This window comes from Bufo gargarizans, chromosome 4 (assembly GCF_014858855.1).
Source record: "Bufo gargarizans isolate SCDJY-AF-19 chromosome 4, ASM1485885v1, whole genome shotgun sequence".
Classification (NCBI taxonomy): Eukaryota; Metazoa; Chordata; class Amphibia; order Anura; family Bufonidae; genus Bufo; species Bufo gargarizans.
Window position 1 is genome coordinate 39,995,705 of NC_058083.1, and position 27,964 is coordinate 40,023,668.

The window sequence follows — 27,964 nt, forward strand, 5'->3', positions numbered from 1 at the left end:
TTGCTGCATCATAGGCGACACTAGGGAGGCTTGTCCCCATCACAGTCTGCTACTGATTTGTTCCCCCCGCCGCTGAATGTTTTGATCCACTCTATGGGGAGTGGCAACGGTGGCCATGCAGGGATTGTGAGCATTGGGGGTGCCCCCTTTAACTGACCTTCCTGTAACTAGCCCCTTTTATATCACCATAGTGGTGACTAGTGTGTTTACATGTGATGGTTACCAGCTTGTTAATAGGGATTTACAGCTTTACATATTAATGTGCATTGATTCAATTATATTACATTACAATTTAGAACATTCATTAACTCTTTACCGTGAGTTTGCAGAGTCCTCCGACCGTTAGACGCAGGACACTGCACACAGACAGGAGACAGGCAGATGCCTGGCCCCCATGCAGAACGGATGCATGGAGGTCCCAGACAGAACTGCACAAACAAGAGACAAGCACATGTCTGGACCCCATGCGGAACGGATGCATGGCCTTCCCAAACAAGGCTAAAGACATCGAGACAAGGTGACATAAAAAAATTACCATGCAACCACACAGATCAGGGCAGATGAGGAACACCCAGGTCAGGAGCATACAGCCTGCACACAGTCAAGTTGGAGAAAGACTGGTCTACATAGTTGACAGATGAGAGCACCTAACCCCCTGGTAATGAAGCACGCAGACCAGGGAAACCTTAACCTTACATGAACACAGAGCAAATAAGTAGCACAGAGCATACAAGTCATTAGAAATACACAGATACACAGGACACAGTTCACACATAGAAGGCGATAGCCAGCCTGCACTACCCAAGCAACCAGCAGACATGGGTAGCAGCCCGCAGCCAGTACGCAGAGCACATGCAGCCAGCCTACACGGCAAACAATGTTAGGGACTACACAGTGATTCAGATACGACAACAAGTGACACAGTAAACTGCACTGTGACTCAACTCCTGCCTATAGCACCCACAAATCTACATTTGTGGCCATCCTTATATCTACCAGCACATAGGTGGATGTTATCCATTACCCTTGCAGTGTGTATCATAATAATTCAAGAATTAAACAGTCTGCAACCTGTAGCTCTTTAGTCTGCAAAACCACAACTCCTAGCAGATTCTGAGGGTTGTCATTTATGCAACAGCCGTCGAGCCAGTCATGAGGTTGGAAACCTCTGAAAACTTTTTAAATGTAAAACTATTAAATATCCTTTGTGTTTGTTTTCTTATGTGTTTCCAGATGTCAAAGAAATACGGGCCAGTGTTCAGAGTTTATTTAGGTTCACAAAGGTTTGTTGTCCTGTGTGGTTATGACATATTGAAGGACGCTCTCATCAACCACAGCGAGGAATTTGCTGGAAGACCTGTTACTGCAATAGGTTTAAAAATATCAGATGACCACGGTAACTATGTGCTAATTAAATAAAACAAACTAGTGAAGGGGGTTGTCAGGTTTCGAAAACTAGTTTTCAAATGTTTTAATGTAAATTCTAAAGGGGGTCTCCCATTCAGGACCCTTATTTATTAACTAGAGCAGAAAACAACTACAAAAAGTGTCTTGAATGGAGCCTCCGAGACAGATGTGAACATAGCCTTAGAAGAAGTTGGCTTTACTTTTCTAACCATGGAAAACACATTTAATGTCAAAACCCCATATAAAAATTACAAGACAATCTCTCTAACCCCATTAAAACACATTCCAGTTAGGCATGTATTTTACAGTCCGCAAAATGCAGATCCACAAAATACGGATGACATCCACGTGATGTTGTGTTTGGTAGACGTATCAAACTCGATGTGTCCGTGGTCTGCATTTTGAAGCCAAGAATAAGACATGTTCTTTCTTTTGGGGCCCCATACGAATGAATGGGTCCACATCTGATTGGATACGGAAAAAAAAAGCCATGCGCATGAGGACTTAAAAGACTGTTCCAAATGTGTTTTATTTTAAAAAAAATTCAGTATTACAGACTTGTGCAGTTTTGTTTTTTTGCAAGACAACAGATTTTGTAAAAACTTTTATAGGGAGAGGAGGGGAATGTACGGAGAATTAAATTTATTTTATGACAACTTATTTAAAACCTCTAAAATAAAAATAAAATAAAAAACCTTACGTACTGTAGATTATCGCACATGGAGGGTCTCCCCACTCGACGATGTTCATATACAGTTGCAAGAAAAAGTATGTAAACCCTTTGGAATGATATGGATTTCTGCACAAATTGGTCATAAAATGTGATCTGATCTTCATCTAAGTCACAACAATAGACAATCACAGTCTGCTTAAACTAATAACACACAAATAATTATATGTTACCATGTTTTTATTGAACACACCATGTAAACATTCACAGTGTAGGTGGAACAAGTATGTGAACCCTTGGATTTAATAACTGATTGAACCTCCTTTCGCAGCAATAACTTCAACCAAACGTTTCCTGTAGTTGCAGATCAGACGTGCACAACGGTCAGGAGTAATTCTAGACTATTCCTCTTTACAGAACTTTTTCAGTTTAGCAATATTCTTGGGATGTCTGGTGTGAATCGCTTTCTTGAGGTCATGCCACAGCATCTCAATCGGGTTGAGGTCAGGACTCTGACTGGGCCACTCCAGAAGGCGTATTTTCTTCTGTTTAAGCCATTCTGTTGTTGATTTACATCTATGCTTTGGATCGTTGTCCAGTTGCAACATCCATCTTCTGTTGAGCTTCAGCTGGTGGACAGATAGCCTTAAAATCTCCTGCAAAATGTCTTGATAAACTTGGGAATTCATTTTTACTTCGCTGATAGCAATCCGTCCAGGCCCTGATGCAGCAAAGCAGCCCCAAACCATGATGCCCCGACCACCATACTTCACAGTTGGGATGAGGTTTTGATGTTGGTGTGCTGTGCCTCTTTTTCTCCACACATAGTGTTGTGTGTTTCTTCCAAACAACTCAACTTTGGATTCATCTGTCCACAGAATATTTTGCCAGTACTTCTGTGGAACATCCAGGTGCTCTTGTGCAAACTGTAAACGTGCAGCAATTTTTTTTTGGACAGCAGTGGCTTCCTCTGTGGTGTCCTCCCATGACATCCATTCTTGTTTAGTGTTTTACGTATCGTAGATTCGCTAACAGGGATGTTATCATATGCCAGAGACTTTTGTAAGTCTTTAGCTGACACTCTAGGAGTCTTCTTCACCTCATTGAGCAGTCTGCGCTGTGCTCTTGCAGTTATCTTTACAGGACGGCCACTCCTAGGGAGAGTAGCAGAAGTTCTGAACTTTCTCCATTTATAGACAATTTGTCTTACCATGGACTGATGAACAGCAAGGCTTTTGGACATACTTTTATAACCCTTTCCAGCTTTACGCAAGTCAACAATTCTTAATCGTAGGTCTTCTGAGAGCTCTTTTGTGTGAGGCATCATTCACATCAGGAAATGCTTTTTGTGAAAAGCAAACCCAGAACTGGTGTGTGCTTTTTTATAGGGCAAGGCAGCTGTAACCAACACCTCCAATCTCATCTCATTGATTGGACTCCAGTTTGCTGACACCTCACTCCAATTAGCTCTTGGAGATGTCATTAGTCTAGGGGTTCACATACTTTTTCCACCTGCACTGTGAAAATTTACATGGTGTGTTCAATAAAAACATGGTAACATTTAATTCTTTGTGTGTTATTAGTTTAAGCAGACTGTGATTGTCTATTGTTGTGACTTAGATGAAGATCAGATCACATTTTATGACCAATTTGTGCAGAAATCCATATCATTCCAAAGGGTTCACATACTTTTTCTTTCAACAGTATAGTAGTAGGACATATTGATAGAGATTGTCTCCATAAAACATTGGAAAAAGTGTGTCATAAATCAGCCATCAGCCATGGAGCCACATGAGGTGACTGCTGAATACCAAAATCTTTAAGGCTGGATGGAGGCAGGAACAGTTACTGAGCTGAAGCTCTGTGATACAATAATAGATTAGAATCAGACATTCACGGCAATAACCTACACTTACTCCATTCAGGTGTTGCCTTTTCAAATGGAGAGACCTGGAAAGTAATGAGAAGATTCACTCTGTCTACATTACGAGACTTTGGAATGGGCAAGAAGACCATAGAAGACAAGATCAACGAGGAGTGTGAATATTTAGTACAGACGTTCAGATCTTATAGAGGTAATAATGTCCATGTAATTCTGTTTATGTATCCATGCAGACACACAGGTGTGCAAAGTTGCTGTATACACAAAACTGTGGGAGAGTTTTTTTAAATGGAGATTAGTTGCCAAATTTAAAACTACATGTGAGGTTTTTCCAGTTTTTAAATCACTGAAAATGATTGACAAATTAAAAAGCAAAATAGCAAACCTTTATTTATATTGCTGGTTAAAAAATACTAGTCCCTTACTTAGAATAAATATAAAAGGCTTTGATAAGTGTATATTAAATGAGGTGGGGGGAGCAGAACATTCTCCACCCCACACAATTAGGCCTATTGCACACAACTGTATGGCTTTTTCAGTGTTTTGCGGTCCGCAAAAAATACAGATGACGTCCGTGTGCATTCCGTTTTTTGCGGAACGGAACAGCTGGCCCCTGATAGAACAGTACTATCCTTGTCTGTTAGGCCTGCTGCACACAATCCGTTGTTCCATTTTTTGTTTCTGTTGTGTTTCCATTCTGTTTTTCCTTATGGCATATCAGTATACAGTAATTACATAGAAATTACATAGTAATTACATAGAAAAAATTGGGTTCAGCAAAAACGGACCGGATACGGAAGACATTCGGATGCATTTCATTATGTGTTCCGTTTTTTTTGCGGACCATTGACTTGAATGGAGCCACGGAATGTGATTTTCGGGCAATAATAGGACATGTTCTATCTTTCAACGGAACGGAAAAATGGAAATACAGAAACAGAATGCATACGGAGTACATTCCAGTTGTTTTGCGGAACCATTGAAATTAATGGTTCCATATAAGGACTGTATACGGAACGCAAAAAGCGGTCAGTAAACAGAAAAAAAAACGGTCGTGTGCAGAAGGCCTTATGCAGACAATAATAGGACATGATCTATCTTTGAACGGAACGGAAAAACTAAAATACTGAAACGGAATAGGTCCGTTTTTTTTGCGGACCCATTAAAATGAATTGCTCCGTATACGGACCAAACACGGAACGCAAAAAACGGAACGGAAATGGAAAAAAAAAACGTTGCTGGCTATTTGTACTATGTCCAGAGAGCCAGAGCTGATCCACAGTAACAAAACCTCACCAGTGATGCGGTAACAGTAATCAAACTGTGTCTCTAATTGTGTCCAGTATAAAATAGCTAGCGACCCTAATGCATCATATGAGACCCACGCACTGTATTGAATTCCATGATCTCATGGGACCCTAGCTAGAGATGGCCTTGCGGTTCACCCGGCTGTCGTTCCGCGGCAAAATTTGCTCGTTCGCGATTCGCAAACAAGCTAACATATGACGATGAACGCCGGTGCCATGTTCTTTTACATTGTGCCGAACTTTGACCCATGACACATCCATCAGGTGGGACAGGACAGCCAATTTGGACGTTTCAGCACATGGACACACCCCCAACCCTATTACAGAACCCGATCTGGCAGCCATTTTACATAATGTGTTTTGCCAGTGTAGTGAGAGGTTGCATTTTAGAGCAGGGACAGACTGTTAGGAACTTAAGCTACTTTCACATTAGCGTTTTTCTTTTCCGGCATAGAGTTCAGTCACCGGGGCTCTATACCGGAAAATAACTGATCAGGCATATCCCTATGCATTCTGAATGGAGAGTAATCCGTTCAGGATGCATCAGGATGTCTTCAGTTCAGTCATATTGACTGACCAGGCAAAAGAGAAAAACGTAGCATGCTATGGTTTTATCTCCGGCAAAAAAAAAACTGAAGACTTGCCTGAATGCTGGATCTGAATTTTTTTTCTATAGGAATGTATTAGTGCCGGATCCGGCATTCAAAATACCGGGAATGCCGATTCATCCTTCCAGTCTGCGCATACATTTTAAAAATTTGAAAAAAATAAATACCGGATCCGTTTTGCCTGATGACACTGGAAAAACTGATCCAGCATTGCAATGCATTTTTCTTACTGATCATGCATTTTTCAGACTGATCAGGATCCTGATCAGTCTGAAAAATGCCTGATCAGTCAGAAAAAATGATATGCGTTTGCATACAGTTTGCCTGATCAGGCAGGCAGTTCAGGCAACGGAATTGCCTGCCGAAATCAAACAACGCAATTGTAAAAGTACCCTTAGGACACCAAATGCTAGCTAATAGGGCCACAAAAGTCCTTTTAAGGACTCGTAACGTTGTGCTATCGGTGTGATATACTTATATTATACTTTTTAACTTAGAAAGTATATTATAGTGCATTTGTATGCTTCCAGAAAATACTGATTGAGGACTGCGATCTATCAGCTTCCACAAAATAGTGATTGAGGTTTTCCAAATACCTGCGTCCACAAAATTACTGCTTGAGGGTGATGTACCTGCTTGAACTAACAACTGATTGAGGCCTTCCATATATCAGCTTCCACAAAATAGTGATTGAGGTTTTCCATACACCTGCATCTACAAAATTACTGCTTGAGGGTGATATTCCTGCTTCAACTAACAACTGATTGAGGCCTTCCATATATCAGCTTCCACAAAATAGTGATTGAGGTTTTCCATATACCTGCGTCCACAAAATTGCTGCTTAAGGGTGATATACCTGCTTCAATTAACAACTGATTGAGGCCTGCCATATATCAGCTTCCACAAAATAGTGATTGAGGTTTTCCATATACCTGCGTCCACAAAATTACTGCTTGAGGGTGATGTACCTGCTTCAACTAACAACTGATTGAGGCCTTCCATATATCAGCTTCCACAAAATAGTGATTGAGGTTTTCTATATACCTGCGTCCACAGAATTATTGCTTAAGGGTAATATACCTGTTTCAACTAACAACAGATTAATGCCTGCCATATATCAGCTTCCACAAAATAGTTAGAGTTTTTTTTATATATCTGCGTCCACAAAATTACTGCTTAAAAGTGATATACCTGCATCAATTAACAACTGATTGAGGCCTGCCATATATCAGCTTCTACAAAATAGTGATTGAGGTTTTTCATATACCGGCATACACAAAATTACTGCTTGAGGGTCTCATACCTGCTTCAGCTAACAACTGATTGAGGCCTTCCATATATTAGCTTCCACAAAATAGTTATTGAGGTTTACCATATACCTACATACACAAAATTGCTGCTTGAGGGTGATACACCTACTTCAGCTAACAACTGATTGAGTGCTTCTATATATCAGCTTCCACAAAATAGTGATTGAGGTTTTCCATATACCTGCGTCCACAAAATTACTGCTTGAGGGTGATGTACCTGCTTGAACTAACAACTGATTGAGGCCTTCCATATATCAGCTTCCACAAAATAGTGATTGAGGTTTTCCATATACCTACATACACAAAATTACTGCTTGAGGGTGATATTCCTGCTTCAACTAACAACTGATTGAGGCCTTCCATATATCAGCTTCCACAAAATAGTGATTGAGGTTTTCCATATACCTGCATACACAAAATTACTGCTTGAGGGTGATATACCTGCTTCAACTAACAACTGATTGAGGCCCAACATATGTCAGCTTAAAAAAATAGTGATTGAGGTTTTCCATATACCTGCGTCCACAAAATTACTGCTTGAGGGTGAAATACCTGATTCAACTAACATCTGATTGAGGCCTGCAATATACCTGCTTCCCAAAATACTGCTCTTCTCTAGGGACTTTTGGTACAGGGTCATTTGGAAAATAACAGGTAAAGTAAGAGGCAGGCCATTCTGCAGGGGTGGTAGAGGTCGGGCAGGTGCACCAGGCCGGAGCCTAGGAGGAAAGTTGGAGAAGGTGCGTACAATTACGTCAAAGGTCACACCAGAGTTTGTTGAGTGACTCACTCAGCCTTCCGCTTCTGCACCCTCCTCATCCTCTCTATCTGCACCCTCCTCACTCTCTGCTGTGTGCATCCCCAAAGACACCACCACTACCACCACCATAGCCCCTCCACTCGAGTCAGAGAAATTATTTTCCCATCCATTCCCAGACCTTACCGATGCTCAGCCATTCTTGGTATTGGATGAGGAAGAGGAGGTAGTAATGGCCGCAACCCAGTGGTCTGATGACAGTACAGAGATCAGCCCAAGGAGGGTGGTCCCTGCTGTTGCTGCCTACTCCGAGATCTTTACTGTCAGTGGTGGTGAAGGTGACGATGATGACGTGTCGATGGACGTCACGTGGGTGCCCGCATGAGAGGAAGAGGAGGGGAGTTCAGAGGGAGAGATGAAGCAGCAGAAAGGGAGGAGAATGAGGAGAAGCAGGCAGAACTTGCATTGCACAGGAGGCAAAAAGGAGAGTGCAAATGTTTCTGGAGCAAGCCATCCACCATGCACGGTCACATCTGGTGCTCCCAGGACGCCCGCACATGGCTCCGCAGTGTGGGCTTTTTTTAACGTGTCAGCTGTTGACAATAGTGTTGCCATCCACAGCCTGTCCTGTCAACGCATAAGTCGTGGTAAGCCCAACACTCACCTAGGGACGACCGCCTTAAAGAGGACCCTTTATCAGTTTTGATATAGGCTAATCATGGCATTACCTTGCAGGGTGGCCCCCACTGATGCCATGGGTGTTTTTTTTTTATTTTTAAAAAGCCTCCCCCCCCTCGTTCGCCCGCTGTGGTCCCCGATGATTTGGAGCACTTTATTATAATGAGCAGTATATTCACAATGGGGAGGAGATGCAGTTTTCGGCTGTGGGCATCTCCTTCTCCCTGACTGTGAGCGGTCCGCTCTGATTGGATCGCTCTCACAGCCAGGGAGAAGGAGACTCCCACAGCATAAGACTGCGTCTCCTCCCCATTGCGAGTATACTGCTCATTATAATACAGCTCGCCAAATTATCGGGGGGCCACAGCGGACGAACGGTGGAGGCTAAAACAAAAAACACCCATGGTATCAGTGGGGGCCGCCCTACAAGGTAATACCATAATTAGCCTATGTCAAAACTGATGAAATGTCCTCTTTAAGAAGGCACCTGGCCTCCCATCACCGAGCCCAGTGGGAGCAACGCCGTCAGAAGCCACACTCACGGCGCTCCACGTCCTGCCTCTTCTTCTTCTCCTTCTCCTCTCTCCTCCCATTTGTCCTCCACTCCACCTTCCACCATCCCGTCGTCACGTTCATCCGGCACAAGGCAGGCTTCCATGGCCCAAATGTTTGAGCGTAAAATAATGATGACGCCGGATAATTCTCTTGCCCAACGGCTGACCACTGGCTTGTCGGAACTGCTATTCCGCAAACTACTGCCATATAAATTGGTGGACTCAGAGGCATTTAGAAAATTTGTGGCCATTGGCACACCAAAATGGAAGATCCCCGGAAGGAAATATTTCACCCAGAAGGGCATCCCGAGCTATATGGCCACGTTTAGCGGCAAGTTAATATATCTCTGGCACACAGTATCGGTGCCAAGATACATCTGACCACAGACACGTGGTCTAGCATAACTTTACTGCCCACTGGGTGAACCTTCTGACGGCCGTCAACCATGTTACCCGTGGCACCCGTGTGGATTTGGTGTTACCACTATGGATTGCATGTAGGCCTGCCTCTTCTTCTCCTCCTCCTACTCCATTCTCCATATCCTCCTTGGCGGCTGACTCCTCCTTTTTCACTGGCACCGCCTCTTTCGCTGCACCCCCCCAAGCTCCCCAGAACCTATTCGATGTGCCAGATGAGACGTTGCCATGCTGCGGCTGTTGTGCCTGGAAGCCAAGAGCCAAACCGATCCTGCACTGCTTTCAGCTCTGCAGTCACAGGCTGATCAGTGGCTAACCCTGCTCAATTTGACAGTTGGTAAAGTGATGTGCGACAACGGTGACAATCTACTGAGTGCTCTGAAACAGGACAAAATGACACACAGTAGTCAAGGGGTTCCTCGCTTCTCAGAGCGTCCACATCGGCTGTTAACCCGATGTAGTAGGACACCTGTCGGTCTAGGCGTTCCCTGAGGCTGGATCCGGAGGGCGGCTGTTGATAGGTTTGCTGCAAGAATGATCTCATATCTGAAGTGACCAACACATCTTCAAATCGCCCTCTTTTTGCAAGCGCGGTAGGATTGGTACCCGCATCTGTTTTGCTGTGGGTGGAAATTCCTCTGCCAGTGTCCACATGCCCTTAACTTAGTCGTGCAGTGATTCGTTGACAAATACCCCAGGGTACAGGATGTCTTTCGGCAGGCCAGGAAATTCTCTGGCCATTTTAGAAGATCTTACACGGCCATGGCTCACCTTGCTGACGTTCAGCGGTGACACCACTTGCCTGTCAGATGTCTGATTTGTGACTGCCCGACGCGCTGGTACCTCTTCTTGTATATGCTTGATAGGCTGCGCCAGCAGAAACGTACCGTTAACGACTACCTGTAGGAACTCTGTGGCAGGACAGGTTCTGGGGAGCTTGTTTTTTTTTCACCGCGCCCATGGCTGCTCATGCGCGACGCATGCAGACTTCTGCAGACATTTGATGAGATCACCAAACTGGTCAGTCGCAGCCAGAGCACCATCAGTGACATCTTAACTTACACCTTCTTCCTGGAGCATGCATTGCGTCGTGTCATTGATCAAGGCGTTGAGGAGCAGGGGCTGGAAGATGAGGAAATCGCTATGCTGAATGAATTCCCAGGGGGGGCTGCTCCATCTGAGACAAGTCAGCAGGAGTCTGAAGAGGAGTCAGAGAATGATGGTGGCTGGGGCAAAGAGAAGGAGGAGCAGGCTTTAAACTTTTGGTGTTTTTCGTGGCTGAGGGGAGGAGACCGAGGACGACATTCTCCTGGGTGATGACCAGGAGCCAGGGCGCTCCGCCGCTTCCAATTTAGTGCAAATAGGGGCCTTCATGCTCCAGTGTTTGAAGAGGGACCACCGTAGAAAAAGCATAAAGGTCAAGGCTCCAGCATGGCACATTTTTGAGAGTTTCCCTTTAAGACGCAAAAAAATGGGCCTTGATTAAAATACACATTTTTGTGGGAATTTTTGCCATTGTTCCCCCCTCTGGTATATCACTGTCCATGTTGTGGGACTATTTGTGCACTTCTAGTAAGTATTTGGTGGCTGCAAATATGACCTGAAGGTTTTTCAGGTTCGCCTGCCATTAAAGTGAATGGGGCCCGCCGCGAACGCGCGGTTTGCGAACATTTGATCGCGAATGCGCGTTCACAAAACGTCCCGGCCGATGTTCATTCATCACTAACCCTACCTATCACTATGCTCTAAGTCTGGCTAATAATCATACCCTGGCTTGACGCGTTTCTCATAGCCCTGTGATGGACCGTTCATCAGGAGCTCTTAGGGCATAAATAATAGAGGTAGTGTAAATAGCCTAACAGACAGAGAGAGCAGATGCTGCACTAAGAATCATGCAGCAGCATCGGCGCTAGTATGGCCATACTCGCACCGGTGCTGCTGCATTATGTCTCTGCGTCGAGCAGGGGGTATGATTATTAGCCAGACTTAGAGCATAGTGATAGCTAAGGTCCCCCCCCCCCATTTGATACACACTCACGAAAGCCTTTTATATTTATTCCAAGAAAGGGACTAGTATTTTTTACCAGCAATATAAATAAAGGTTTGTTGTTTTGCTTTAAAACCCGTCAATTCTTTTGAGGGATTTATTTAGTATCTGAAACTGTAAATATATTTACCCTGTTTTTTTCTGTGACCATTTTTCCTGTTTTTGAAACGCTACAATAACCTGCACTCAAAGCTGACATTTTTCTTCTCTTTTTTTTTTTCAGGCAAATCCTTTAATAATCACGCTATTATAAATGCTGCCGTGGCCAACATAATTGTGTCCTTACTGATGGATCATAGATTTGATTATAATGATCCTACAATACTGAAGCTCATTGGTTTAGTGAATAATACGGTGAAGGTCTTAGAAAGTAGAATGGTTAGGGTACGTATTCTTCTATTGCCATGTCAGAGGAAAGGGGATAGCTGTATACTAAGGCCTCATGCACACGACCGTTGTGTGCATCCGTGGCCGTTGTGCCGTTTTCAGTTTTTTTTCGCTGACCCATTGACTTTCAATGGGTCCGTGGAAAAATCGGAAAATGCACCGTTTTGCAGCCGAGGCCGTGATCCGTGTATCCTGTCCGTCAAAAAAATATGACCTGTCCTATTTTTTTGACGGACAACGGTTCACGGACCCATTCAAGTCAATGGGTCCGTGAAAGAACACGGATGCACACAAGATTGGCATCCGTGTCCGTGATCCGTGGCCGTAGGTTGCTTTCATACAGACGGATCCGAAGATCCGTCTGCATAAAAGCTTTTTCTGATCTAAGTTTTCACTTCGTGAAAACTCATTTCCGACAGTATATTCTAACACAGAAGCGTTCCCATGGTGATGGGGACGCTTCTAGTTAGAATACACTGCAAACTTTGTACAAGACTGCCCCCTGCTGCCTGGCAGCACCCGATCTCTTACAGGGGGATATGATAGCACAAGCACAATTAACCCCTTCAGGTGCGGCACCTAAAGGGGTTAATTGTACTATCATATTCCCCTGTAAGAGATCAGGGCTGCCAGGCAGCAGGGGGCAGCCCCCCCCCTCCCCAGTTTGAATATCGTTGGTGGCACAGTGTGCCCCCACCATCGCCCCCCCTCCCTCCCTCTATTGTATTAAATCGTTGGTGGCACAGTGTGCCAACCACCATCGGCCCCCCTCCCTCCCTCTATTGTATTAAATCGTTGGTGGCACAGTGTGCCAACCACCATCGGCCCCCCTCCCTCCCTCTATTGTATTAAATCGTTGGTGGCACAGTGTGCCAACCACCATCGGCCCCCCTCCCTCCCTCTATTGTATTAAATCGTTGGTGGCACAGTGTGCCAACCACCATCGACCCCCCTCCCTCCCTCTATTGTATTAAATCGTTGGTGGCACAGTGTGCCAACCACCATCGCCCCCCCTCCCTCTATAGCAGTAACATTGGTGGCAGTGTGCGGTCTCAACAGTAGAAGATTCATACTTACCTGCTTGCTGCTGCGATGTCTGTGAACGGCCGGGAGCTCCTCCTACTGGTAAGTGACAGTTCTTTAGCAATGCGCCGCACAGACCTTTCACTTACCAGTAGGAGGAGCTCCCGGCCGGACACAGACATCGCAGCAGCAAGCAGGTAAGTATGAATCTTCTACTGTTGAGACCGCACACTGCCACCAATGTTACTGCTATAGAGGGGGGGGGGGCGATGGTGGTTGGCACACTGTGCCACCAACGATTTAATACAATAGAGGGAGGGAGGGGGGGGCGATGGTGGGGGCACACTGTGCCACCAACGATATTCAAACTAGGGAGGGGGGGGGCTGCCCCCTGCTGCCTGGCAGCCCTGATCTCTTACAGGGGAATATGATAGTACAATTAACCCCTTTAGGTGCCGCACCTAAAGGGGTTAATTGTGCTATCATATCCCCCAATAAGAGATCGGGTGCTGCCAGGCAGCAGGGGGCAGTCTTGTACAAAGTTTGTAGTGTATTCTAACCTGAAGCGTCCCCATCACCATGGGAACGCCTCTGTGTTAGAATATACTGTCGGATCTGAGGTTCACGAAGTAGATCATATCCGACAGTATATTCTAACATAGAGGCGTTCCTATGGTGATGGGGACGCTTCAAGTTAAAATATACCATCGGATTGGAGAAAACTCCAATCCGATGGTATAAAAGAACTCCAGACTTTACATTGAAAGTCAATGGGGACGGATCCGTTTGAAATGGCACCATATTGTGTCAACATCAAACGGATCCGTCCCCATTGACTTGCATTGTAATTCAGGACGGATCCGTTTGGCTCCGCACGGCCAGGCGGACACCAAAACGACTTTTTTTTCATGTCCGTGGATCCTCCAAAAATCAAGGAAGACCCACGGACGAAAAAACGGTCACGGATCACGGACCCACGGACCCCGTTTTTGCGGACCGTGAAAAAAAACGGTCGTGTGCATGAGGCCTAAGAGGGACAGTTTAGGGAAAGGATAGAAAGAAATGTGTGTAGATTTTAGGGACTTTGAGGGTGTGAGGGCTTAGGGGCTGGGGACACTGTGTAATATTCTACTGCTGCAGCACCTCATCCTAGCAGTTCTGCATTACAAAAACAACCAGATGCATGGAAAAAACATTTCACATCCAACACTCAATCATTATATTGTTGGTAGGCGAACGCATTATTGCATTGCACCATGTGTTTTATAGCACAGAAGTTCCTTTTGAAACCAGTGTTATTAAGCGCAAATTACAAACTACATTGCATTGCTGTGTGCAACAAAGATCTGAAGGATGAAAATAAGCTGTGGGAATTCAAACACAAACGTAGGCACCACAGCTCTATTGCAGCACATGAAGTGGCATCACTCGATCCAGTGAGAAAATAGAAGTGGCCGCCAACTAGTGTCCTCCTTCTCGTGGTAGCAAGGCTGCATCCACATGCAGTACAATATCCTTGTCTTTACCACTTTTCCTGCTCAGACTAATCCTCCTCCTACTCCACTCCATTGTCAGCCATGGATGAAAGATGTGTGGCCAAGAAACGACTCTATACTCCAAGCAATCCAGTGGTGTTCTAGCCTAACTCTCACCTGGTCAAGTTGCTGGCAGGGAAAGTCTCTGCCATATCACATAGTGTAATCTGCTACCTTTAGGCTGGGTTCACACGGGCGAGATTTCTGCGGGGGTGCGATTTTCACACATGGTTGCTAAGATGAAAGCCTATTCACTGTATTATTTTCCCTTATAACATGGTTATAAAGGAAAATAATAGCATTCTTTAATACAGAATGCTTAGTAGAAGGTCAATTGAGGGTTAAAAAAAAAAAAATTAACTCACCATGTTAAATAACCATGTTATAAGGGAAAATAATTACATCTACACAACCTTGAACCCAAACCTGAACTTCAGTGAAGAAGTTCGGGTCTGGGTACCAACATTCAGTGTTTTATCACGCGCGTGCAAAACGCATTGCACCCGCGCTATAAAAACTGAACAACAGAACGCAATCGCAGTAAAAACTGACTGCAATTGCGTACCTACTCGCGCAGGTTTGCCGCAATGCACCTGGGACGCATCCGGAGCCAAAACGTGAACCCAGCCTTAGGGAGCTGATGGCATACACTCAGCCTCGCTGAAAGATTCCTAGCCAGCATTATTATTATTTTTTTTTATTCTTTAAAGCCCTACAGTTTGTCTCCAACCAAAGATGGAGCATATAAGCAGGAGATTAACACCTTTTCTCTCTGCAGAATTTTTGCAAACAGTGATGGCAACTCTATTTCTTTTTACTTTTATCTTTTATTTTTAAGTTTAGTGTTGCTTTAAGTGATTAAAAAGAAGTTTTCTTTGTGCATAAATGGTTTAAATACTTTAGTTCCTGAAAGCTCTGCAGCATAATTCATTCTTAGCTCAGAGCTGGACCAATATAGGGAAGAAGACAATGCCTGAAGACCCATGGTCAGGAGAGGCACATAATTCCCCAGAGAAACATTACTATAATAGTTTGCTCATGACTAGAGTTGAGCGAACACCTGGATGTTCGGGTTCGAGAAGTTCGGCCGAACATCCCGGAAATGTTCGGGTTCGGGATCCGAACCCGATCCGAACTTCGTCCCGAACCCGAACCCCATTGAAGTCAATGGGGACCCGAACTTTTCGGCACTAAAAAGGCTGTAAAACAGCCCAGGAAAGAGCTAGAGGGCTGCAAAAGGCAGCAACATGTAGGTAAATCCCCTGCAAACAAATGTGGATAGGGAAATGAATTAAAATAAAAATTAAATAAATAAAAATTAACCAAAATCAATTGGAGAGAGGTTCCATAGCAGAGAATCTGGCTTCCCGTCACCCACCACTGGAACAGTCCATTCTCAGATATTTAGGCCCCGGCACCCAGGCAGAGGAGAGAGGTCCCGTAACAGAGAATCTGTCTTCATGTCAGCAGAGAATTAGTCTGCATGTCATAGCAGAGAATGAGGCTTCACGTCAGCCACCACTGCAACAGTCCATTGGCATATATTTAGGCCCAGCACCCAGGCAGAGGAGAGAGGTCCCGTAACAGACAATCTGGCTTCATGTCAGCAGAGAATCAGTCTGCATGTCATAGCAGAGAATCAGGCTTCACGTCACCCACCACTGCAACAGTCCATTGTCATAAATTTAGGCCCAGCACTAGTGTTGAGCGGCATGTCCCATATTCGAATTCGCGAAATTTTGTGAATATTCGAAAGAATATTCGTAAAATATTCGCGATTATTCAAATTCGTTATTATTTCGCATATGCGATAATTCGAATTTTCGCATCGCATAATACATATATTTTATGCAAAATTCACATGTGCGCTAATGAAATCGCCTTACGAAGATTCGCAACTCAATTCAATCACTAATGTATGAATGCAATGCCCTTTGCCTCTGTTCTGGGACAAGTGTAGATATTCGCATGTGCGCTAATAAAATCGCCTTACGAAGATTCGCACCTCAATCACTTTCTAGGGAATGTGAGACTTTTGGGAATCAATCGAGATACAGTGGGGGGTGATGACAGTAGTTGACAGAGTACAGATCAATGTAATCTGTAAGGTGGAAAGTAAAATAAAAAATACGAATTTTCGTTAATCGAATTTTACGAAGTTCTACGTATTCGCGAATATGGTGCTATACTATATGAATGCACAGGCCTTTGCCTCTCTGTTCTGGGGACAAGTGTAGATATTTGCATTTGCGTTAATAAAATCGCCTTACGAAGATTCGCAGCTCAATTCAATCACTAATGTATGAATGCAAAGCCCTTTGCCTCTGTTCTGGGACAAGTGTAGATATTCGCATGTGCGCTAATAAAATCGCCTTACGAAGATTCGCAACTCAATTCACTAATGTATGAATGCAAAGCCCTTTGCCTCTGTTCTGGGACGTGCCGATATTCGCATGTGCGCTAATAAAATCGCCTTACGAAGATTCGCGCCTCAATCACTTTCTAGGCAATGTGAGTAAGATCTGAGCTGTTGGACCTTTGGGAAACAATCAATTATATGTGTACTGTAATTTTGTGGGGGGGGGGGGGGGGAAACAAAAAACGAATATTCGTTTTTACGAATATATAGCACTATATTCGAAATATTCGCGAAATCGCGAAGTTGCGATATTCGCGAAAAAAATTTGCTTTTCGAATATTCGCGCTCAACACTACCCAGCACCCAGGCAGAGGAGAGAGGTCCCGTAACAGACAATCTGGCTTCATGTCAGCAGAGAATCAGTCTGCATGTCATAGCAGAGAATGAGGCTTCACGTCAGCCACCACTGCAACAGTCCATTGGCATATATTTAGGCCCAGCACCCAGGCAGAGGAGGGAGGTCCCGTAACAGAGAATCTGTCTTCATGTCAGCAGAGAATTAGTCTGCATGTCATAGCAGAGAATGAGGCTTCACGTCAGCCACCACTGCAACAGTCCATTGGCATATATTTAGGCCCAGCACACACACAGGCAGAGGAGAGAGGTCCCGTAACAGAGAATCTGGCTTCATGTCAGCAGAGAATCAGTCTGCATGTCATAGCAGAGAATGAGGCTTCACGTCAGCCACCACTGCAACAGTCCATTGGCATATATTTAGGCCCAGCACACACACAGGCAGAGGAGAGAGGTCCCGTAACAGAGGATCTGGCTTCATGTCAGCAGAGAATCAGTCTGCATGTCATAGCAGAGAATGAGGCTTCACGTCAGCCACCACTGCAACAGTCCATTGGCATATATTTAGGCCCAGCACCCAGGCAGAGGAGGGAGGTCCCGTAACAGAGAATCTGTCTTCATGTCAGCAGAGAATTAGTCTGCATGTCATAGCAGAGAATGAGGCTTCACGTCAGCCACCACTGCAACAGTCCATTGGCATATATTTAGGCCTAGCACACAGGCAGAGCAGAGAGGTCCCGTAACAGACAATCTGGCTTCATGACAGCAGAGAATCAGTCTGCATGTCATAGCAGAGAATCAGGCTTCACGTCAGCCACCACTGCAACAGTCCATTGGCATATATTTAGGCCTAGCACACAGGCAGAGCAGAGAGGTCCCGTAACAGACAATCTGGCTTCATGTCAGCAGAGAATCAGTCTGCATGTCATAGCAGAGAATGAGGCTTCACGTCAGCCACCACTGCAACAGTCCATTGTCATAAATTTAGGCCCAGCACCCAGGCAGAGGAGAGAGGTCCCGTAACAGACAATCTGGCTTCATGTCAGCAGAGAATTAGTCTGCATGTCATAGCAGAGAATCAGGCTTCATGTCAGCCACCACTGCAACAGTCCATTGGCATATATTTAGGCCTAGCACACAGGCAGAGGAGAGGTTCATTCAACTTTGGGTAGCATCGCAATATAATGGTAAAATGAAAATAAAAATAGGATTGAATGAGGAAGTGCCCTGGAGTCCAATAATATATGGTTATGGGGAGGTAGTTAATGTCTAATCTGGACAAGGGACGGACAGGTCCTGTGGGATCCATGCCTGGTTCATTTTTATGAACGTCAGCTTGTCCACATTGGCTGTAGACAGGCGGCTGCGTTTGTCTGTAATGACGCCCCCTGCCGTGCTGAATACACGTTCAGACAAAACGCTGGCTGCCGGGCAGGCCAGCACCTCCAAGGCATAAAAGGCTAGCTCTGGCCACGTGGACAATTTAGAGACCCAGAAGTTGAATGGGGCCGAACCATCAGTCAGTACGTGGAGGGGTGTGCACACGTACTGTTCCACCATGTTAGTGAAATGTTGCCTCCTGCTAACACGTTGCGTATCAGGTGGTGGTGCAGTTAGCTGTGGCGTGTTGACAAAAGTTTTCCACATCTCTGCCATGCTAACCCTGCCCTCAGAGGAGCTGGCCGTGACACAGCTGCCTTGGCGACCTCTTGCTCCTCCTCTGCCTTGGCCTTGGGCTTCCACTTGTTCCCCTGTGACATTTGGGAATGCTCTCAGTAGCGCGTCTACCAACGTGCGCTTGTACTCGCGCATCTTCCTATCACGCTCCAGTGCAGGAAGTAAGGTGGGCACATTGTCTTTGTAGCGTGGATCCAGCAGGGTGGCAACCCAGTAGTCCGCACAGGTTAAAATGTGGGCAACTCTGCTGTCGTTGCGCAGGCACTGCAGCATGTAGTCGCTCATGTGTGCCAGGCTGCCCAGGGGTAAGGACAAGCTGTCCTCTGTGGGAGGCGTATCGTCATCGTCCTGCCTTTCCCCCCAGCCACGCACCAGTGATGGACCCGAGCTGCGTTGGGTGCCACCCCGCTGTGACCATGCTTCATCCTCATCCTCCTCCACCTCCTCCTCATCCTCGTCCTCCTCGTCCTCCAGTAGTGGGCCCTGGCTGGCCACATTTGTACCTGGCCTCTGCTGTTGCAAAAAACCTCCCTCTGAGTCACTTCGAAGAGACTGGCCTGAAAGTGCTAAAAATGACCCCTCTTCCTCATCCTCCTCCTCCTCCTCCTGGGCCACCTCCTGTTCCATCATCGCCCTAAGTGTTTTCTCAAGGAGACATAGAAGTGGTATTGTAACGCTGATAACGGTGTCATCGCCACTGGCCATGTTGGTGGAGTACTCGAAACAGCGCAACAGGGCACACAGGTCTCGCATGGAGGCCCAGTCATTGGTGGTGAAGTGGTGCTGTTCTGTAGTGCGACTGACCCGTGCGTGCTGCAGCTGAAACTCCACTATGGCCTGCTGCTGCTCGCACAGTCTGTCCAGCATGTGCAAGGTGGAGTTCCACCTGGTGGGCACGTCGCATATGAGGCGGTGAGCGGGAAGGCCGAAGTTACGCTGTAGCGCAGACAGGCGAGCAGCGGCAGGATGTGAACGCCGGAAGCGCGAACAGACGGCCCGCACTTTATGCAGCAGCTCTGACATGTCGGGGTAGTTGTGAATGAACTTCTGCACCACCAAATTCAGCACATGCGCCAAGCAAGGGATGTGCGTCAAATTGGCTAGTCCCAGAGCTGCAACGAGATTTCGCCCATTATCACACACCACCAGGCCGGGCTTGAGGCTCACCGGCAGCAACCACTCGTCGGTCTGTTGTTCAATACCCCGCCACAACTCCTGTGCGGTGTGGGGCCTGTCCCCCAAACATATGAGTTTCAGAATGGCCTGCTGACGTTTACCCCGGGCTGTGCTGAAGTTGGTGGTGAAGGTGTGTGGCTGACTGGATGAGCAGGTGGAAGAAGAGGAGGAGGAAGCCGAGAAGGAGGAGGTGGCAACAGGAGGCAAAGAATGTTGCCCTGCGATCCTTGGCGGCGGCAGGACGTGCGCCAAACAGCTCTCCGCCTGGGGCCCAGCTGCCACTACATTTACCCAGTGTGCAGTTAGGGAGATATAGCGTCCCTGGCCGTGCTTACTGGTCCACGTATCTGTGGTTAGGTGGACCTTGCTACAGATGGCGTTGCGCAGTGCACACTTGATTTTATCGGATACTTGGTTGTGCAGGGAAGGCACGGCTCTCTTGGAGAAGTAGTGCCGGCTGGGAACAACATACTGTGGGACAGCAAGCGACATGAGCTGTTTGAAGCTGTCTGTGTCCACCAGCCTAAATGACAGCATTTCATAGGCCAGTAGTTTAGAAATGCTGGCATTCAGGGCCAGGGATCGAGGGTGGCTAGGTGGGAATTTACGCTTTCTATCAAATGTTTGTGAGATGGAGAGCTGAACGCTGGCGTGTGACATGGTTGAGACGCTTGGTGACGGAGGTGGTGGTGGTGGTGTTGGTGGTACATCCCCTGTTTGCTGGGCGGCAGGTGCCAACGTTCCTCCAGAGGCGGAGGAAGAGGCCGAGGCGGCAGCAGCAGAATAGGCCGAGGCGGCAGCAGCAGAAGAGGTAGCAGGGGGAGCCTGAGTGACTTCCTTGGTTTTAAGGTGTTTACTCCACTGCAGTTCATGCTTTGCATGCAGGTGCCTGGTCATGCAGGTTGTGCTCAGGTTCAGAACGTTAATGCCTCGCTTCAGGCTCTGATGGCACAGCGTGCAAACCACTCGGGTCTTGTCGTCAGCACATTGTTTGAAGAAGTGCCATGCCAGGGAACTCCTTGAAGCTGCCTTTGGGGTGCTCGGTCCCAGATGGCGGCGGTCAGTAGCAGGCGGAGTCTCTTGGCGGCGGGTGTTCTGCTTTTGCCCACTGCTCCCTCTTTTGCTACGCTGTTGGCTCGGTCTCACCACTGCCTCTTCCTCCGAACTGTGAAAGTCAGTGGCACGACCTTCATTCCATGTGGGGTCTAGGACCTCATCGTCCCCTGCATCGTCTTCCACCCAGTCTTGATCCCTGACCTCCTGTTCAGTCTGCACACTGCAGAAAGACGCAGCAGTTGGCACCTGTGTTTCGTCATCATCAGAGACATGCTGAGGTGGTATTCCCATGTCCTCATCATCAGGAAACATAAGTGGTTGTGCGTCAGTGCATTCTATGTCTTTCACCGCTGGGGAAGGGCTAGGTGGATGCCCTTGGGAAACCCTGCCAGCGGAGTCTTCAAACAGCATAAGAGACTGCTGCATAACTTGAGGCTGAGACAGTTTCCCTGGTATGCATGGGGGTGATGTGACAGACTGATGGGGTTGGTTTTCAGGCGCCATCTGTGCGCTTTCTGCAGAAGACTGGGTGGGAGATAATGTGAACGTGCTGGATCCACTGTCGGCCACCCAATTGACTAATGCCTGTACCTGCTCAGGCCTTACCATCCTTAGAACGGCATTGGGCCCCACCATATATCGCTGTAAATTCTGGCGGCTACTGGGACCTGAGGTAGTTGGTACACTAGGACGTGTGGATGTGGCAGAACGGCCACGTCCTCTCCCAGCACCAGAGGGTCCACTAACACCACCACGACCATGTCCACGTCCGCGTCCCTTACTAGATGTTTTTCTCATTGTTATGGTTCACCACAACAACAAATATATTATTTGGCCCAATGTATTGTATTCAAATTCAGCGGGATATAAATTTGAGGCCTAGTATTTAGGCGCTGGGTGACCGGTATGGATTTAGTGACAGAATTAGACTTGGAAATGCACAGAAGCGTGTGTGTGAAGTTATTCTGAATGACCCAATGTGCACCTTGAATATTATATACCCTTTTTGGGATAGATTTCAAATAGCTCTGATATAGCAGGAACCACTAAATTATGAAATTGCTAAATTGGGAATTGTACTTCAACCCAGAACAAAAAATGTGCTTTGACGGGCACTAAATAACTTTCCCAGCTACAACAGGACAACGGTAACGAGAGATTTAGAGGGATTTAAATTTGAGGCCTAGTATTTAGGCGCTGGGTGACAGGTATGGGTTTAGTGACAGAATTAGACTTGGAAATACACAGTAGCGGGTGTGTGTGAAGTTATTCTGAATGACCCTATGTGCACCTTCAATATTATATACCCTTTTATGGATAGATTTCAAATAGCTCTGATATAGCAGAAACCACTAAATTATGAAATTGCTAAATTGGGAATTGTACTTCAACCCAGAACAAAAAATGTGCTTTGACGGACACTAAATATCTTGCCCAGCAACAACAGTACAGCGGTGGGTAACGAGAGATTTAGAGGGAATTAAATTTGAGGCCTAGTATTTAGGCGCTGGGTCACCGGTATGGATTTAGTGACAGAATTAGACTTGGAAATGCACAGAAGCGTGTGTGTGAAGTTATTCTGAATGACCCTATGTGCACCTTCAATATTATATACCCTTTTAGGGATAGATTTCAAATAGCTCTGATATAGCAGAAACCACTAAATTATGAAATTGCTAAATTGAGAATTGTACTTCAACCCAGAACAAAAAATGTGCTTTGACGGACACTAAATATCTTGCCCAGCAACAACAGTACAGCGGTGGGTAACGAGAGATTTAGAGGGATTTAAATTTGAGGCCTAGTATTTAGGCGCTGGGTCACCGGTATGGATTTAGTGACAGAATTAGACTTGGAAATGCACAGAAGCGTGTGTGTGAAGTTATTCTGAATGACCCTATGTGCACCTTCAATATTATATACCCTTTTTGGGATAGATTTCAAATAGCTCTGATATAGCAGAAACCACTAAATTATGAAATTGCTAAATTGGGAATTGTACTTCAACCCAGAACAAAAAATGTGCTTTGACGGACACTAAATATCTTGCCCAGCAACAACAGTACAGCGGTGGGTAACGAGAGATTTAGAGGGATTTAAATTTGAGGCCTAGTATTTAGGCGCTGGGTCACCGGTATGGATTTAGTGACAGAATTAGACTTGGAAATACACAGTAGCGGGTGTGTGTGAAGTTATTCTGAATGACCCTATGTGCACCTTCAATATTATATACCCTTTTAGGGATAGATTTCAAATAGCTCTGATATAGCAGAAACCACTAAATTATGAAATTGCTAAATTGGGAATTGTACTTCAACCCAGAACAAAAAATGTGCTTTGACGGACACTAAATATCTTGCCCAGCAACAACAGTACAGCGGTGGGTAACGAGAGATTTAGAGGGATTTAAATTTGAGGCCTAGTATTTAGGCGCTGGGTCACCGGTATGGATTTAGTGACAGAATTAGACTTGGAAATGCACAGAAGCGTGTGTGTGAAGTTATTCTGAATGACCCTATGTGCACCTTCAATATTATATACCCTTTTATGGATAGATTTCAAATAGCTCTGATATAGCAGAAACCACTAAATTATGAAATTGCTAAATTGGGAATTGTACTTCAACCCAGAACAAAAAATGTGCTTTGACGGACACTAAATATCTTGCCCAGCAACAACAGTACAGCGGTGGGTAACGAGAGATTTAGAGGGAATTAAATTTGAGGCCTAGTATTTAGGCGCTGGGTCACCGGTATGGATTTAGTGACAGAATTAGACTTGGAAATGCACAGAAGCGTGTGTGTGAAGTTATTCTGAATGACCCTATGTGCACCTTCAATATTATATACCCTTTTAGGGATAGATTTCAAATAGCTCTGATATAGCAGAAACCACTAAATTATGAAATTGCTAAATTGAGAATTGTACTTCAACCCAGAACAAAAAATGTGCTTTGACGGACACTAAATATCTTGCCCAGCAACAACAGTACAGCGGTGGGTAACGAGAGATTTAGAGGGAATTAAATTTGAGGCCTAGTATTTAGGCGCTGGGTCACCGGTATGGATTTAGTGACAGAATTAGACTTGGAAATGCACAGAAGCGTGTGTGTGAAGTTATTCTGAATGACCCTATGTGCACCTTCAATATTATATACCCTTTTAGGGATAGATTTCAAATAGCTCTGATATAGCAGAAACCACTAAATTATGAAATTGCTAAATTGAGAATTGTACTTCAACCCAGAACAAAAAATGTGCTTTGACGGACACTAAATATCTTGCCCAGCAACAACAGTACAGCGGTGGGTAACGAGAGATTTAGAGGGAATTAAATTTGAGGCCTAGTATTTAGGCGCTGGGTCACCGGTATGGATTTAGTGACAGAATTAGACTTGGAAATACACAGTAGCGGGTGTGTGTGAAGTTATTCTGAATGACCCTATGTGCACCTTCAATATTATATACCCTTTTAGGGATAGATTTCAATTAGCTCTGATATAGCAGAAACCACTAAATTATGAAATTGCTAAATTGGGAATTGTACTTCAACCCAGAACAAAAAATGTGCTTTGACGGACACTAAATATCTTGCCCAGCAACAACAGTACAGCGGTGGGTAACGAGAGATTTAGAGGGATTTAAATTTGAGGCCTAGTATTTAGGCGCTGGGTGACAGGTATGGGTTTAGTGACAGAATTAGACTTGGAAATACACAGTAGCGGGTGTGTGTGAAGTTATTCTGAATGACCCAATGTGCACCTTCAATATTATATACCCTTTTTGGGATAGATTTCAAATAGCTCTGATATAGCAGGAACCACTAAATTATGAAATTGCTAAATTGGGAATTGTATTTCAACCCAGAACAAGAAATGTGCTTGAACGGACACTAAATAACTCGCCCAGCTACAGCACTAGGGACAGATTTAGCTGGATATAAATTTGAGGCCTAGTATTTAGGCGCTGGGTGACCGGTATGGATTTAGTGACAGAATTAGACTGGGATATGGCCAAAAAATAAACAGACTATTGCTGGTTAAATGCACTTGGTGTGACAGCTTCACCCTGATGTAGGCTTTAGCCAAAAAACAACCACACCATTGAGGGTTAAATGCACTTGGTGACAGGCGCAGCTTGCCCCTGATTTTGTATATGGCCAAAAAATGAACAGACTATTGCTGGTTAAATGCACTTGGTGTGACAGCTTCACCCTGATGTAGGCTTTAGCCAAAAAACAACCACACCATTGAGGGTTAAATGCACTTGGTGACAGGCGCAGCTTGCCCCTGATGTAGTATATGGCCAAAAAATAAACAGACTATTGCTGGTTAAATGCACTTGGTGTGACAGCTTCACCCTGATGTAGGCTTTAGCCAAAAAACAACCACACCATTGAGGGTTAAATGCACTTGGTGACAGGCGCAGCTTGCCCCTGATTTTGTATATGGCCAAAAAATGAACAGACTATTGCTGGTTAAATGCACTTGGTGTGACAGCTTCACCCTGATGTAGGCTTTAGCCAAAAAACAACCACACCATTGAGGGTTAAATGCACTTGGTCGCAGCTTGTGCTGGCGCACCACAAGACACAAAATGGCCGCCGATCACCCCAGAAAAATGAGACTGACAAACGGTCTGTGCAGCCTAAAAACAGTGAGCAATTGAGGATCAGCAGCTCAATGATCCACAGCTGCAGATCGATCAGTTAATCAAGTCCTTTGGAGGAGTTAATCTGCCTAATCTCGCCCTACTGTCGCAGCCGCAACCTCTCCCTACGCTAATCAGAGCAGAGTGACGGGCGGCGCTATGTGACTCCAGCTTAAATAGAGGCTGGGTCACATGGTGCTCTGGCCAATCACAGCCATGCCAATAGTAGGCATGGCTGTGATGGCCTCTTGGGGCAAGTAGTATGACGCTTGTTGATTGGCTGCTTTGCAGCCTTTCAAAAAGCGCCAAGAAAGCGTCACAAAAGCGCGAAGAAAGCGACGAACACCGAACCCGAACCCGGACTTTTACGAAAATGTCCGGGTTCGGGTCCGTGTCACGGACACCCCAAAATTCGGTACGAACCCGAACTATACAGTTCGAGTTCGCTCATCCCTACTCATGACTGTTATCCCCCATGGTGTTCCCCAAGTTGTCCCAAGGCCAGAAGAGGCACAGAACTGCCCAGTGCAGCATGGCTAAGATGGTTGTCTATGAACGTTACTACTCAAGGTGCTTGGGCTTCTTTCATTTGCTGTGTAGATAAGCTGAGCCTCTTCGTAACTGGTTTTAGTTTAAAATGTGTTTTCTATATTTCATCTATGTTACTTTTCTTACTTTAAGCTGTACAACAGTTATCCCTGGCTGATTCGCTGGCTCCCAGGAGGCCATAGAAAACTGTTTGAAATCCACAAAGAGTTGAATGACTTTGTAAGAGACACATTTAAAACAAAGGAGAAAGAACTGGATATAAACAATCAGAGGAACCTCATTGATGCCTTCCTTGCTAAACAACTAGAGGTAAAGATGTTCAGAAGAGCTGTCCTATTCAAAAATCCCTAATAATGATAAGTGTGTGTGTGTGTGTGGGAGGGGGGGGCGGAATTCAGCTAGGTGTCTGTCACTGTCAGGACACATTGTAATTGTCTGATATATTCACTTTCCTTGCACTGATGACACAGGAGAAATTTAAGCATTTCACCACATTCATTAAAGTCAGTGGGGGTTATTTACTAACTCCTGTTTGCCAGTTTTTTGGCGGAAAAAAATTACAATTTTGTTGCATACTTGTTGTCATTATAAAGTTATGACTGTCACAAACAAACAGGGATGGTGCAGCCCTAAACTTCAGCCCTTCTTGCATGGTCACACAAGGCCGACCCCACAACTGGACGACAGTCCCTATACTATAGAACACCAAAAATATTACTTCACACATATAATATAAATTAATTCCTTATTGATAAAAAAAGGGAAAAAACCAATACATAGTATACCCAAATACATACAATGGTAACAGTGCAGGACAGTACTGTGACAAGTATAAATCCACCGTCCCCACAAACCTCCTACAGTTGGCTTTGTACCATCAGAAATACGTAGAGTATACACCAGGGTCTTAATCTGATTACTGTATAACACTTATGTAGATTAGATAACTCATACATCTCATATGCTGACCTTATACCATATCGTATTAGCCTGCTTATATGATATCAGTGTAATTATTAGCTATTACATGGAGTCTCCAAAAGGGCATACACCCAAGTGCATATAAGAGCTTACAATGTATAGCATAAATACTAGTATCCTAAATAGCAAGGTAATTAATGGTGCAAGATGAGCATAAGGGAGACAAATACTGACCAGGAGTGGAAGGAGAGAGAGGATGCCAACACGACACGCGTTTCGCCTCGCTTCTTCAGGGAGCGTATCCCTCTACTGCGCCATACAGCCATATATATACCCCCCAAGTTATGAGGTCAGAGAAAGTTGATAGGGCCTCCAATATTATACACCTATGTTGAATCGGGCGTCTTTCCCTGTTCAATAGCGGGTAGCACCAATATGGCCATCGAGACGTGACGCCATTATACAATGCCAGAGTGCAACAAGCTCTCCTGCATTCATTTGTCGATTTGGTGATGGTCCTTAGGTCTCGCGAGATCTCGTGAGGTCATGTGACCACTCGTCTTTCATGACATATTATTGTACAAAAGTGCTAGTGTACATAATGGAAAACTATACATATCAGACCGAACATGATAAAATGA

The 27,964-nt window shown here is 45.3% G+C and overlaps 1 protein-coding gene across 2 annotated transcripts in view; it reads left to right on the forward strand.

The window, feature by feature from the left end:
• The window catches only part of LOC122934422 (cytochrome P450 2K6-like), a 119,963-nt gene that overhangs the window by 69,487 nt on the left and 22,512 nt on the right, over positions 1-27,964 (forward strand). For both annotated transcript variants that reach the window (XM_044289872.1, XM_044289871.1), the window contains exons 3-6: positions 1,234-1,396; positions 4,003-4,152; positions 11,861-12,021; positions 26,535-26,711. In XM_044289872.1, the coding sequence (XP_044145807.1) occupies positions 1,234-1,396; positions 4,003-4,152; positions 11,861-12,021; positions 26,535-26,711 (651 nt within the window). The remainder of the gene's footprint in view (positions 1-1,233; positions 1,397-4,002; positions 4,153-11,860; positions 12,022-26,534; positions 26,712-27,964) is intronic.